Below are 14,486 nucleotides of genomic sequence, written 5' to 3'. Positions count from 1 at the left end.
CCTCTTTTATTTAGAACACAGAGTAATAAAATTCAAAGAGGTATTTCAAAGCTTTTCATTAATATGAAGCCTGGATGTGAGACAGACTGAAAAGGAACTTTAAAGATCATCTAATCCAACTCCCCCAACTAGACAGAGGGAAAAGGAAAGTCTAGGGAGGTGACTGCCCAATGCTGAAGCCCATCATTCATTCACGCATTTCTCCATCCATCTGACAAAAGCTCCTGAACATCTACCACATGGAAATCAGAAGGTTTCATGCTTTGGGGCAATATGAAGATGGTTTATGTAAAATGTCTCCACTCAGAAAATTACATTCTAGGAGACACAGAATTAAATACAAATAATCTACTCTGGGGTAGCACACAGATGCTATATAGATAATATCCAACAGTTAAAATTAAGAGGGATGAAAGGGGTGAAGACAGGGCCTTGAGGCAGTTTCCCTCTAGGCATGGCCAGAAGGCTGGGTGCATTTCCACAGGTGGGTATGGGAGAGAGGCGACTTCAGGAAAGAAGAACAGAATACCACAAGCACAAAGGTGAGTAGCACAGTGCGGGCTTGAGGGTGGCGAGTCTTGATGGGTGGTTATATAGTGGAAAAGAAAATCAGGAAAGAGAAGTAGATTGCAGCCAGGGTTCTGGGTGTTAAATCCGGGTTAGGGAGCCAGACTTCAGACCACTGGCAAAAGGCAGCTGCTTTAGAAAGAGGAACAGGACAGCAGCAGGCCAGACACGGAGAGGTGGTTCAAGAGTGCTGGGGTAGGGGAGGGTGAAGATCAGGATGAGGCCAGAACTCAGCAACTGAGTCGGAATGAGAGGAAGGTACCTATGGAGCATACCAGTTATTTGAGCCAGGGTCTTCAGGCAAATCGCAGTGTCCGGAACAAAACTAAGCATTAAAAGGGAGGTTCTCCAAGAATGGGGGAGGTGGGAGGGGCGGGGGGGTGAGAGTGACTTGAGCCTTGTTAAGTTTGATGTTGGTATTATATAACATTAAGGTAGATGTGTCTCAAGACATGTCCTGTCTTGAGAGACAAGAACATGAGAAATGATTATTTCTGGCCAGCCACCGTGGCTCACACCTGTAATCCCAGCACTTCGAGAGGCCAAGGCAGGTAGATGACCTGAGGTCAGGAGTTCAAGACCGACCTGACCAACATGGTGAAATACCGTCTCTACTAGAAATACAAAAAATTAGTCAGGTGTGGTGGTGTGCAGCTATACTCCCAGCTACTCAGGAGGCTGAGGTGGGAGAGTTGCTTGAACCTGGGAGGCGGAGGTTGCAACTCCAGCCTAGGTAACAGAACAAGAGTTCGTCTCCAAAAAACAAAAAAAAGAGAGAGAGAGAGAAATGATAATTTACTACATTTAAAACTTTTGCTGCCATGGAGGTCTTAGCAAGGTAGGGTCTTGCCGAGTCTAAAATCCTAAGACTCAGACCCATTCATTTCAATGGCAAAAACTGCAATTACTTTTGCACCAACCTAATAGAAGCTACCCATGGAGTCATACTCAGTACCACAGTGTGGGTAAGGCTGTCAGCCAAGGGAGAGAAAAACGGGTCATGAAAAGAAGGATGGAGGCGGCACTCAGGATTAGGATTGGGTGTGAGGGAGCAAGAGACTAAGGGAGAATGGGCAGGAACCCAGAACCCGCCCTAGACACCAGGCCTCCTGACGCCGCGCTGGCATCCCACGTCCTCCTCACTGGCCCGCAACCTCAGCACTACGGTGCTGCTCACTCTTTTCCTCCCTACCTGCTCTTTCCCTATCCTTCCCTGTTGTTTCTCCGTCTTCAAACTTCCCCTCTTCTGCTATCATCTTACTTTCCCAACACATATTCAGGAAAGAAAGGATGCAAGAAGCTGAGATGCTTACATCAGAAACCAGAATACAGCGAGCAAAGAGAAGGCGCAGCAATCACGACAGACGTTTACCGTGAGAAGCAGCGCTGGAGGAAGCAGGGGAGATGACGGTGAGGGAAGAGCAGTAAGGATTTCAGACACGGCAAGACCCTGCCTTGCTGTGACCTCTATTACAACTAAAACCCTGGGTGCTACACCTTTGGATAGGTAAATGCTATTTTTTTTTCCAAAAATGATCAGTTAGGACAATTTTCAATATTTCTACCTCCTGTAAGGAGCACACGGAAGGGAAATGATGACACCTGTTCCCATCCCAATGGACAGGTTTCTATTGTTGTTTTGATTTTCTTAAGACACCAATGGGCCTTCCAAAATCATCCCCCAGCAGTTAGCTCTTCTAAATTCCACGGCAGTAAGCTTCACGAACATTTTTTACGTTTAGAGTAACTATTGTATTTCAGATTGGACCCATTTATGGGATGATAAAGTTGTATCTGACTGTGAACATGGATACTTTACTGCATTCAGCTCCTTTGTACTACTCAACACATATGGTAGATCTCAGTGGAACTCATGGGACTGTAGTCAAGGAGGCAGAAATGGGAAGAAGACTGGGTCAGGAATGTGGAGATCGTGGGTCTCGTTCTGTCTGGCTACTCATTAGCTGTGAGAGCTTACACAAGTCACTACCTCTAACAGGCCCCAGTTTCCTTGTCTAAAAGATGCAGGTAGACCAGATGATCTTCAGGATTCTTTTCCACTCTGATAGTCTTGAACTTTGATAAACATTTCCCTGTCCAACAAGGAAGGACAAGGAAGGACAAGGTAAGACGTTAAAGAGTGAGCAGCACAGTAGTGCTGAGGCCGCAGGGCAGTGGAGAGGATGTGGGACACCAACGCAGGGGTCAGGAGGCCTGGTCTCCCGGGCACGTTCTGGGTTCCTGCCCATTCTGCCTCAGTCTCTTAATATGGGTGGTTAAGAACTCCACAAATGTCTGATTCGCCACCTTGTGAAATAAATCTACCTTTCACTCACTCAATAAATATATATTTCCATACACACGTGCACACAAAATTATGTCTTACAGAACAGTCAGGATTCTCTTTAGCAGGGACTAAACAATTCCTATGTAAGTATAACCAGTCAGACATTCCTGGACATTTTTCACAACTTCGGGTACCAGAGAAGACATCAGCAGGCCGCAGTTGCCAACCACCACTAGAAACAGCACGTCCCACAACCTCTGATCCCTTCCTTCAAACGCCTATTTGAGTTTGATGAGAGACTGAGGCGTTCCCCACCTGGGTGGTTAATAAGCTCAAAAGTCCTCATACAAGACTCAGACCCACATTTTCCCTTGCTGACCTGGGAGAGAGTTAAATACAAATCTATCCAATTTCAAACAGTGATGTTTGCTGGAGAAAGGAAGAAATACAGTTTAAAACTAATTCTCAAGAATATCTGGGAGCACTGCACTAGTTGATTAGTAAAAACCTCATTAGCCAAGGAAGCAGACACAATGCTACGTGAGTTCTTGGATTTTTCGATGGCCAGAGGCTCACACACGCATGCACACACGCACACATACAGCCACAGCCCCCAAAGTCTGCACGCAACACATACCATAGACAGGCTGACCTGTTATTTGCTCTTTGAGGGAAAAAGCTGTCATGGTTACTTTGAAATTAGATTAAGCTATAACAACTAAATCTGGAAGAACATGTTTGCTCACTGAAGTTCTCATTTAATCATGTTATACTTAACAGAGCCAGTCATTTCCAAGGTATTTCTATTTTTCTCAATTGATTCCACACAGTTCTGTGGTTTTGACTTGTGCTGATCTTTTTCAATGAAAATAAATGAACCATCTGGAAAAACAAGTACACATAAAACACCACTTCCTACATTTTAAAATGTTAAATTTGGAAATTTTTTTTTCCAGAGGATTTTTGGTGCATTCTAAGTGCCAACAAGTTTAATAAAATTTCATGGAGAACTTCTGGAGAGGCAAAAAATGTGATCTGTGTTCTTCCGATGGCTTTATGAGTTGTGAAAAACAGGCACACCCTGCAATCCCATGTCCTTGCTCAGAGGCACCAGCCCTCAGAAAGGTGTTAGGACTTCCACCCACTGAAGTCCCCAACACAGGAATACTACTGGGGTTAGAGCCCAGTAAGGCAACCCCAAATGCCTTCTGGAAGGATAAGAGGCAGCTCCTGGCTAGGGCACAGACAGGGCATCTCTTCCAACTCAGGTATGATTTAACCTGGCCTGGGAGCTTGGAGCCAGAAGTGCACTGGGGCCTGGCAATGAGTGGTATGGTAGGGCCTAGTGGCTAAAACTCTCTCACCCACTCACTGAGAGCCTCTGTGCTCCATGCATCCTGCTAGGGGCTCTCCCTCCATTATCTCATTCAGTTCTTACAACGGCCTTCAAGGCAGGTACTCCTGTGCCCTGTATCCAGTTATGGCAGCTGAAGCATTCATCCCTTCCCCCAGAGCTGGGTAGCATAGTTTCTGATAGGAGAGGAGCTAACCAGAGTTTCCAGGAGTCCAGCCCCCTGGTGCTCCCCACTTGGAAAAAAAAAGGTAGGTGGCTAAGTCCTCCAACACCCTCATCCACAAAACCCACCACTTTCAGAGAAGCAGGCCTGGAAGTGGAAGGGCCGACGGCAGCATGTTGTCAGAGAAGAAAAACAGACCAGAATTAAAGGCCTGAACCCAAGTCTCACCCCACCGCCTCGTCTTTCTGGAAGAGAAGATTCTCTCCTCCCCAAAATCAGGATGACAGTAACTGCCACCTGTCCCCCTCTCGGGGCTGTCACGGGGATCCAACATGACAGCGTAAGCTAAAGTGTCCTGTCAAGTGTGAAGGAGGCTGTGGTCATCCGCTGACCCCTGGCTGGCACAGAGCAACTCACCTCGGAGCACCAGTCAGTGATTCTGAGACCCACCCAGAAGATAAAAACCAGCACACTCCTGAGCTCTAGGAAACAGTAAGTGCTTACTGGGCACTCCTGACACTAGTCGAAGTGGTCGCAACACTCGAAAGGCACGGAGGGCTTTGACATCAAAGCCTCCAGATTTGCCGCTAGAGTGGTTCCCGCCTTCTGTTTCTTTGGTTAATTGTTCCAAAATTACACTAAACAATCTGAAAGAAGAAGAGAGAAAGAAACGTTAGAGTCTGTCACCCCAGGGAAGCAAAACAGGATGTTCATAGCAGTTATTTTTGAACAAGGGCTAATTCCATATGGCTGCTGCTTCAATAAAAGGAAGGCAAAGACAAGAACTGGGCTGTGGAGCTGGAATATGAACGACCCTATCTCCACAACGACTGGGACAGGGATTAACCTCATCTGTTTTCATTGCAAGGGAACAGCAGAGAGCAAGTCTGTCCTCAAAGAAGAGGGGAGTCCCTGGGAACCCAATGATGACAAGTGGAACTGCTGCCAACTAAAATGACGACAGTAATCTTGGTGGTTACCATTTATGAGCACTCGCTATGTGCTAGGCACTGCACATACACGGTCACATTAATTCACACATAATGTTATGCAGCAGGAATTATAAAGACCATGTTACACATGAGAAAACAAACTTGATGCAAATAAGTAGCTTGTCCAGGGTTACACAACTAGCAGCAACACATGTCAACCCAGGCACGTTGATCCCACTAGGACATAGGTTCCATAAGAGCAAGGAGTTTTAGTCTGTTCTAGTCTAGTGTCTATTACAGTTTCTGACACATAGGAAGTGCTCCAGAAATATCTGATGAATCAATGAATGACTTCAAAGTCTCACATCTTAATATATTATACATAGTCAATGCAGTCACTAACACACACACCCAACCTTCACCCTCATAGGGATATTTGGAGAAGGATGTAAATCACAGATACTAAGGAGCTGTGCAAAGGCTAAAGGCAGTTAAGGTAAGTTATTAATATCATCATTCTCTCTTTTGAAATGTGAATAATGTTATACCTGGCAGCCACGATAAATTTTTTCCTAGTCTCAGAAGGTTCGGATAAAACTATTTTCAGGCAATCTGCTCATTTAACAGTTAGTTTTGCTCTTTTAAATAAACATGCTTTGAAACTATTACTCGTTTTTCAGAGTAAGTATAAAATTTGCCCATTTCAAACAGCATCAACTCTGGCCAATCAGATTGTGAGAATGACTGGCCCAGCAACAAAGAAAAGGTTTCCAAAGTTTAATGAGCAGACAAAGCAGAAACTCTGCCCCCACTGGCATGCCTCTGGATTGCCAAGACACTGAGTCCATAAAACACAGGGTGGTCTGATTGCAGCCCTGATTGGGTATAGTTGCATAGTTCTGGGACATTTATAGATCAGCCCTTTGTTTTAATAACACTACAGCAATTAGCAATGACCCCATCCAGGAAGGAAAATAAGCCTGGTCTCTACCTTTACAAAGCTTCAAATGGTAAGCTCTCCCTAGTTATGAAATTTATGACATGTTTCTCTCCCTTTACTGTAGTTTTGAAAAATTTACCATAAATCCCAGCAGCAAGGCTAAAGTGAAAAGTCTGTCCTCCAAAACAAATTCATAGCTTCACAAAAACAAAGAAAAAGAAAGAAAGAAAACTACAAACTCTTCTGTAATGTGCGAGCCACAGGAATTTTCATCCCAAAGGATTAGGAAAGTAATTTATGCAGGTAGTGACTTAAGACTGCTTTCAAGTATCTGTGTTTTGCAACATACACTTCATGATCCCTTTATTCCTTGTTCTTCAGCAATGTCCTTGAAAACAGGTGGAAAATGTCTCTCTCTTGTTACCAAAGAGCCCAAGTCAGAGAAAGAAGCAGGCTGTGTTCCCAGACAGTGTGGGCCTGCAAGGGGCGGAGGCTGGTCTCCATTCCTAAGAGTTATAAGATATTAGGAAAGTCCCTCTCCTCCTCTGGGCCTCAGTTCTCCTCTCTATAAAATGACAAAACTGGAATAAACGACTCAGACAATGACCTTTCCACGCTAACATTCTGTGATTCTGTTCCCCTCACCACTATGTCTCTCAAAAAAAAGTACCATGGGCCTGAAGAGGTAAGGACAGGATGAGAAAGGAGTAACTGACTCTTGATTGTTATTAAAAGTTTACCCTAGCCGGGCACGGTGGCTCACGCCTGTAATCCCAGCATTTTGGGAGGCCAAGGTGGGAGGATCACGAAATCAGGAGATCAAGACTATCCTGGCTAACATGGCGAAACGCTATCTCTACTATAAATACAAAAAATTAGCCAGGCAGGGTGGCGGGCACCTGTAATCCCAACTACTCAGGAGGCTGAGGCAGGAGAATCATTTGAACTCAGGAAGCTGAGGTTGCGGTGAGCCGAGATCTCGCCACTGCACTCCAGTCTGATGACAGAGTGAGACTCTGTCCCCTGCCCTCCACAAAAAAAGTTTACCCCAAGGTAGAAGGAAAGAGACAAGGAACTGTCTGAACTGACTAAAGGCAGAAGCACCAGAATGAGGAGTCATGTTCTTTGAAAAGGCTTAAGTCATAGAGCCTGAGTGCTTGGAATATATCTTTATTGAAAGTTTAGAGGCATGGGATAAAAGTTAGCTTAGATCAAACTTTTCTCTAAAGGAATAACTTCAGTTCTGGCAGACACACTGAGTCCTCTTGTGGTCACATTAACAGTTAACATTTTAGAAGTATCAATTACTTTCTTAATGTCTCAGTTATTGGGAATCTTGACAAAAGCAATAGGTCACTGTTGACTTGGAATGGAAAATCCATTGGATTGAGATACAGACTGCAGTTGGAAACTTTAGTGAGTAGGAATTTAATTCAAATAAAGACATCGTCATTCTTTTTTCTTTTTTAAAACCTTTCTTCCACTGTTTGACTCCGATTTCGTGCATATTTTGATAAAAAAATAATCTGACGTTCTGAGGTTTTTCTAAGAAAAGAGTACAGTTCTACTTCAGTTTCCTGTACGTTTTTTTTCTTTTTAAATCACTTTATATTGCAATTTAATTTATATATAATAAAATACTCATTTAAAATGTACGATGGGTTTTGAAAAATGCATAAGCCTAAGTAACAAACACCATGATCACAAGAGAAGGTTTCCAACATGTCAGACGATTCTCTTGTGCCCCTCTGCACGCACAGCATTGTGCAGAGCTTCCCCTGAAGCTCAGCCTTAAGTATCCAGTGACTGTTTATTGCTATAGGTTTTTTTCTTTTTCTTTTCCTTTTTTTTTTTTTGAGACGGAGTTTCGCTCTTGATACCCAGGCTGGAGCGCAATGGCGCGATCTCGGCTCACCGCAATCTCCGCCTCCTGGGTTCAGGCAATTCTCCTGCCTCAGCCTCCTGAGTAGCTGGGATTACAGGCACGCGCCACCGTGCCCAGCTAATTTTTTGTATTAGTAGAGACGGGGTTTCACCATGTTGACCAGGATGGTCTCGATCTCTTGACCTCGTGATCCACCCGCCTCGGCCTCCCAAAGTGCTGGGATTACAAGGTTTTTTTCTTTTTCTAGAAGAGGGCGCATAGAAATGGAATCACATAGCATGTTCTCCTGGTTCATCTTCTTTTTCTCACCATGATGTTTTTGACATTCATCCATGTTGTTATCTTTCATCAGCAGTTCATTTCTTTTTATTGTTCTGTAATATCCCATTATATAAATATACCACAATGAGTTTATCCATTCACCTGTTGAGGGACATATAAGTTGTTTCCAGTTTTTCTCTGTTATGAATAAAGTCTTTTGGTGGACATGTGTTTTCATTTACCTTGGATAAATACCTAAGAGCAGAACTGGTAATATGGTCATATGGTAAGTCTATGTTTAACACTGTAAGAAATGGGCACATTTTTTCCAAAGTGATTATACCATTTTCCATTTCTACAAGTGGTATATGAGAGTTCCAGTTGTTCCATATTTTGGTTAACACTTGCTATTTTCAGTCTTTTTACATTTAGTAATACTAGTCGGTATCCAATACCGTCGCTGTAGTTTTAATTTGCATTTCTCTAATTACTAACAATGTTGAACATCTTTTCAGGTGCTTGTTGACTATTCACATGTTTTCTTATGTGAAGATCTTTTCAAATATTTTACCTATTTGTTTACTGGGTCGTCTTCCTACTACTGGGTTGTAAGAGTTCTTTATATATTCTGAATACAAGTATTTTGTCAGATGTATGTTCTGTGATTATTTTTCCCAATCTGTGCCTTGCTTTTTCATTGTCTTCACAGTGTCTTTTGAAGAAAAGTTTTAAATTTTGATAAAGTCAACATTTTCAATTACTCTTTCAAGACTGGAGCTTTTTGTGTCCTGAGACATCTCTGCCTACACTGAAGTCATAAAGATTTTATCCAATATTTTCTACTAGAAATTTCATAGTTTTATACTGTCCAAGGAAATCAGAGATGACACAAACAAATGGAAAAACATACCACACTCACAAATAAGAAGACTCAGTATCATTTAATTGGCCATACTGCCCAAAGCAATATACAGATTGAATGCTATTCCTATCAAACTGCCAGTGACATTCTTCACGTAACTAGAAAAAAACAATTTTAAAATTCATATGGAACAAAAAAAGAGCCTGGATGGCCAAGATAATCCTATCCTAAGCAAAAACAACAAAGCTGGAAGTGTCACACTACCTGACTGCAAATTATACTACAGGGCTGCAGTAACCAAAACAGCATGGCGCTTGTACAAAAGCAGACACATGGACCAAGGGAACAGAGTAGAAAGCCCAGAAATAAGGCCGCATACCTACAACCATCTGATCTTTGACAAAGGTGACAAAAATAAGCAATGGGGAAAGGACTCCCTATTCAGTAAACCATGCTGGGATAACTGGCAAGCCATATGCACAAAACTGAAACTGGACCTCTTTCTTATACCATATACAAAAATCAACTCAAAATGGAGTAAAGGCTTAAATGTAAAACCCAAAACTATAAAAACCCTGGAAGACAACCTACACAATACCATTCTGGACATAGGAATGGGCAAGGATTTCATGACAAAGATGCCAAAAGCAATCACAGCAAAAGCAAAACCTGACAAATTGGATCTAATTAAACTTAAGAGCTTCTGCACAGCAAAAGAAACAGGGTAAAGAGACAACCTACAGAATGATAAAAAAAAATTGAAACTATGCATCTGACAAAGGTCTAATATCTAACATCTGTAAGGAACTCAAATTCACAAGAAGAAAGAAAAATCCCATTAAAAAGTCAGCAAAGGACACAGAGATACTATTCAAAAGACATACATGTGGGCAACAGGCATATGAGAAAAGCTCCATATTACTGATCTAGGAGAAGTGCAAATCAAAACCACAATGAGGACACCATTTCACACCAGTTAAAATGGCTACTATTAAAAAGCCAAAAAATAACAGATGCTGGTGAGGTTGCAGAGAAAAGGAAATGCTTATACACTGTTGGTGGGAGTGTAAATTAGTCCAACCATTGTGGCAAGCAGTGTGGCAATTCCTCAGAGAGCTAACAACTGTATTTGTGTATTTTGAAGTTCTGTGATTAGGTATGTATACATTTAGGATTGTTGCATCCTCCTGATGAAATAATTATCATTATAAAATGTCTCTTTTTATTCCTGATAATATTTCTTGCTCTGAAGTCTACTTTGTTGGATATTAACATAACTACACAAGCTTTCTTTTGATCAGTTTTTGCATTATATATCTTTTTCTGTCCTTTCACTTTCAAAGTATTTGTGTATATATTTAAAGTAGGTTTTCTGTAGACACGATAGAATTGGGTCTTGTTTTTATATATGTATATTCTAATAAATTCTGGATTTTAATAAAGATTTATCTAGGTTTAAATCTAGCAACTCGCCATTTGTTTTCTATTCGTCCTGTCCTTTTTTCCTTTTTTCTTCTTCCCTGCCTGTTTTGGATTGAGGGGTTTTAAAAAATCCATTTAATCTCGACTATAGGCTTATTAAATACATCTGAGTGTTTTTTTTTTTTTTTTTTTAAGTGGCTTTTCTAAGGCCAGTGTCAATAAAAATTTTCTATGAAGTGCCAAACAGCAAATATTTTAGGATCTGCAGGCCATAGGGTTTGTCACAACTACTCAACTTTGCCATTATAACACCAAACAGCCAAGACATGACTGAATGTGGCTGAATAACAATGAAACTTTATTTGCCAAAGCAGGCAGTAAATAAAATGCTGTCAACGGTGGGGAAGAAAAGGCTTAGGCCAGGCGTGGTGGCTCATGCCTATAATCCCAGCACTTTGGGAGGCCGAGATGGGCGGATCACGAGGTCAGGAGCTCAAGACCAGCCTGGCTAACATGGTGAAACCCTGTTTCTACTAAAAATATAAAAATTAGCCAGGCATGGTGGTTACATGCCTATAATCCTAGCTACTCAGGAGGCTGAGGCAGGAGAATCACTTGAATCCAGGAGGCAGAGGTTGCAGTGAGCTGAGATCGCACCACTGCACTCCAGCTTGGGGGACAGAGCAAGACTCCATCTCAGAAAAAAACAAAGAAGGCTCAAATCAGATTTGGTCCACAGGTTGTAGTTTGCCAATCCATACTCTCGGGTTTATAATATACTCTTTAAGATATCACAGTTTATCTTCAGATAATATTTAATCACTGCAACTACTGTATAAGTAAATGACAAGGCTGTATGGCTATTTCCCTGTTCCTGTCCTTCATGCTACCATTGTCTTATACTTTTTTTCCTTTTTTTTTTTTCTTTGAGACAGAGTCCTGCTCTGTTGCCCAGGCTGGAGTGCAGTGATGTGATGTCAGCTCACTGCAACCTCTACATCCTAGGCTCAAGCAATTCTTCTGCCTCAGCCTCCTGAGTAGCTGGGACTACAGGTGTATGCCACCACACCTGGCTAATTTTTGTATTTTTAGTAGAGACGGGGTTTCACTATATTGGCCAGGCTGGTCTTGAACTCCTCACCTCATGATCCGCCCACTTCGGCCTCCCAAAGTGCTGGGATTACAGGTATAAGCCACCATGCCTGGTCCATATGCTTTTCCATAGAAGCTATAGACACCACAATACATTGTTATTTTTGCTTTAAATACTACCTTTAAAGATATTTTTAAATGAGGGGAAAATGTCTATATACATACCCACATATGTACCCTTTCTGGCACTCTTCATTCTTTTTGTGTAGATCCACTTTTCTACCTTGTATCATTTTCCTTCAGCCCTGAGGAACTGCCTTTAACACTGTTTGAGGTACAGATATATTAGTCATGAATTCTCAAATTCTGGAATATCTGAAAACATTTTTATTTTGACTTTAACTCTGAAAGATATTTTACCGAGAATCCTAGGTTGACATTTTCCCCCAGTACTTTAAAGATGTCTCTCTATTGTCTTCTGGCTTGCATAGTTGTTGACAAATAGTTTGATGTTTTTTCTGTTTTAAGGTTTTCTCTTTATCTTTGTTTTTTAACAATTTCCTTACAATTATCATGTGCCTTGATGTGGCTTTCTTCATGTTTATTTTGCTTAGCCTTTTCTGAGCTTCTTGTGAGTTTCTATTTTTCATCACTTTTGGAAAATCTGGAGCCGTTTCTTCAAATATTTTTTGCTGTCTCCTCTTCCTCTCCTCTCCTCTGAGACTCCAAATATACATATGTTAGACCACTTGATATTCCCTCCCAGGTCACAGAGGTGGTGTTCATTTTCTCCTCAATCATTATTCTTCGTGTTATTGCTGTATCTTCAAACTCCCCGATCTTTTTTCCTTCTATAGTGTCTAAGCTGAGGTTAAGCCAATCCAGAGAAGTTTTCATTTTGGATATATTTTTCATCTCGTAAAGTCCCATTTGTTTTTTTTTTTAATACTGTCCCATCTTTTACTATAATCATGTACCCCTTTAAGTCCATAAATACATTTATAATAGTGGTTTTTAAAGCTCTGTGAAGTTCCTCTCTAATTCCATCATCTCTGTCATTTCAGGATCTGTTTCTACTGATGGAGTTGACCCTGGTTATGGGTCACATTTCTTCATATGTTCAGTGTCTGGATTTTGTTGTCTTCTTTTAAAGAATGTCAAGTTATGTTGTGGCAGGCAGTTAAGTGAGCATATTAGTTTGCTGCTTCTTTTTTTTTTTTTTTGAAACAGAGTCTCACTCTGTCAACCAGGCTGGAGTGCAGTGGCACAACCTTGGCTCACTGCAACCTTTGCCTACCTGGTTCAAGCGATTCTCTTGCCTCAGCCTCCCATGTAGCTGGGATTACAGGCATGCAACACCACGTCCAGCTAGTTTTTACATTTTTAGTAGAGATGAGGTTTTGCCATGTTGGCCATGGCTGGTCTTGAACTCCTAACATCAGGTGATCCACCCACCTCAGCCTCCCAAAATGCTGGGATTACAGGCATGAGCCACCATACCTGGCCTAGTTTGCTTCTTTTCAGACTTCTTTTCAAACACTGTAAGCAAGGATTTCAGGTAGTCTCTGTACCGTAGAACAGCAGTTGGCAAACTTTTTCTGTAAAGGGCCAGATAGTAAATATTTTGGGTTTTGTGAACCTAAACTACTCAAATTGAACTATGAAAACAAATGAGCGTGACCATGTTACAATAAAACTTTATTTATAAAAATAGAGTGCAGGCTAGATGGGCTAGGATTTGGCCCATTGAGTTTGCCAGCCCCTGCTCTACAGCCAGTTTAGCATGACTACTAATGGCCCTTGTGAGGTCTCTACTGACAGTCCAGGATGTTCAATGAGGTATTTCCACCCTAAAGAGTCAGAATCTGAATGCCTTCCAGTCCTTTGGGAGCCCTGGTTATCATTCATTTTACAGCTCCCTAATTTTTCTCTTTTCCCTATCAGTGGTCTTCCCTAACCTCATGGACTCACAACTCCATGTAGGTTTAGCTTAGTCCTCAGCCAAAACTGATGAGGATTCCAAGGCATATTTATGAAGCTCTTTCTCTGAATAGCTCCCTCTCTTCCCATATTCTGCTTCCCCAAACTCTTTTTTCTGTCTCCTTAACTCAATAAGACCACCATGCTCCACTCTGTTTCCTGTCCCTGTGCTGTGCTGTCGTGTAAAAAATGTCTCCAGGCAGAAAGCCAAGGTGATCGTAGCACGATGACAAAAGAAATGGGGATAAGCATCTCCATTCCTAGCTGAATAAGGAGTCCAGTGGCAGAAGAGGCACAGTCAGATTATCCCAGAACCAACAAACCTGCAAGGCTCCTGCTTGCCATTCCTTGACAGAGTCCAACAAATAAAGGAAGGTATGGCACATATCTGCCACCTGTTCATTTTGATATGCACTTCTTTGCAATGATGTCTTAAATGCCAATGTATTGTGGAGATTTCTGCAAAAGCTAAGTTTTTTTTTAAAATTTATTTATTTTACTTTAGGTGCATACTATATCTGGCATTTCTCCCATGTTATCCCTCCCCACCCTCCCCTCCTCCCTACCCCCTACTGTCTCTCCTCTACCCTCCCCAACTGCCTCCAGTGTGTGATGTTCCTCTCCCTGAGTCCATGTGTTCTCATTGTTCAACACCCACCTATAAGTGAGAATATATGGTGTTTGGCTTTCTGTTCTTGTGTCAGTTTGCTGAGAATGATGGTTTCCAGATTCATCCAAGTC

General features: G+C 41.9%; 1 protein-coding gene across 17 annotated transcripts in view; it reads right to left on the bottom strand.

The window, feature by feature from the left end:
* CACNA1D (calcium voltage-gated channel subunit alpha1 D) overlaps positions 1 to 14,486 on the bottom strand; it is a 319,931-nt gene that overhangs the window by 142,980 nt on the left and 162,465 nt on the right. For all 17 annotated transcript variants that reach the window (XM_012460740.3, XM_012460745.2, XM_012460736.2 and 14 more), the window contains exon 5: positions 4,876 to 5,018. In XM_012460740.3, the coding sequence (XP_012316163.2) occupies positions 4,876 to 5,018 (143 nt within the window). The remainder of the gene's footprint in view (positions 1 to 4,875; positions 5,019 to 14,486) is intronic.

The sequence above is a fragment of the Aotus nancymaae genome, unplaced genomic scaffold (genome assembly GCF_030222135.1).
Source record: "Aotus nancymaae isolate 86718 unplaced genomic scaffold, 86718_ANA_hifiasm-v0.15.2.pri h1tg000067l, whole genome shotgun sequence".
Taxonomy (NCBI): domain Eukaryota; kingdom Metazoa; phylum Chordata; class Mammalia; order Primates; family Aotidae; genus Aotus; species Aotus nancymaae.
Note: the sequence above shows the minus strand (reverse complement) of the source record. Positions and strands in the feature narration are given on the sequence as shown.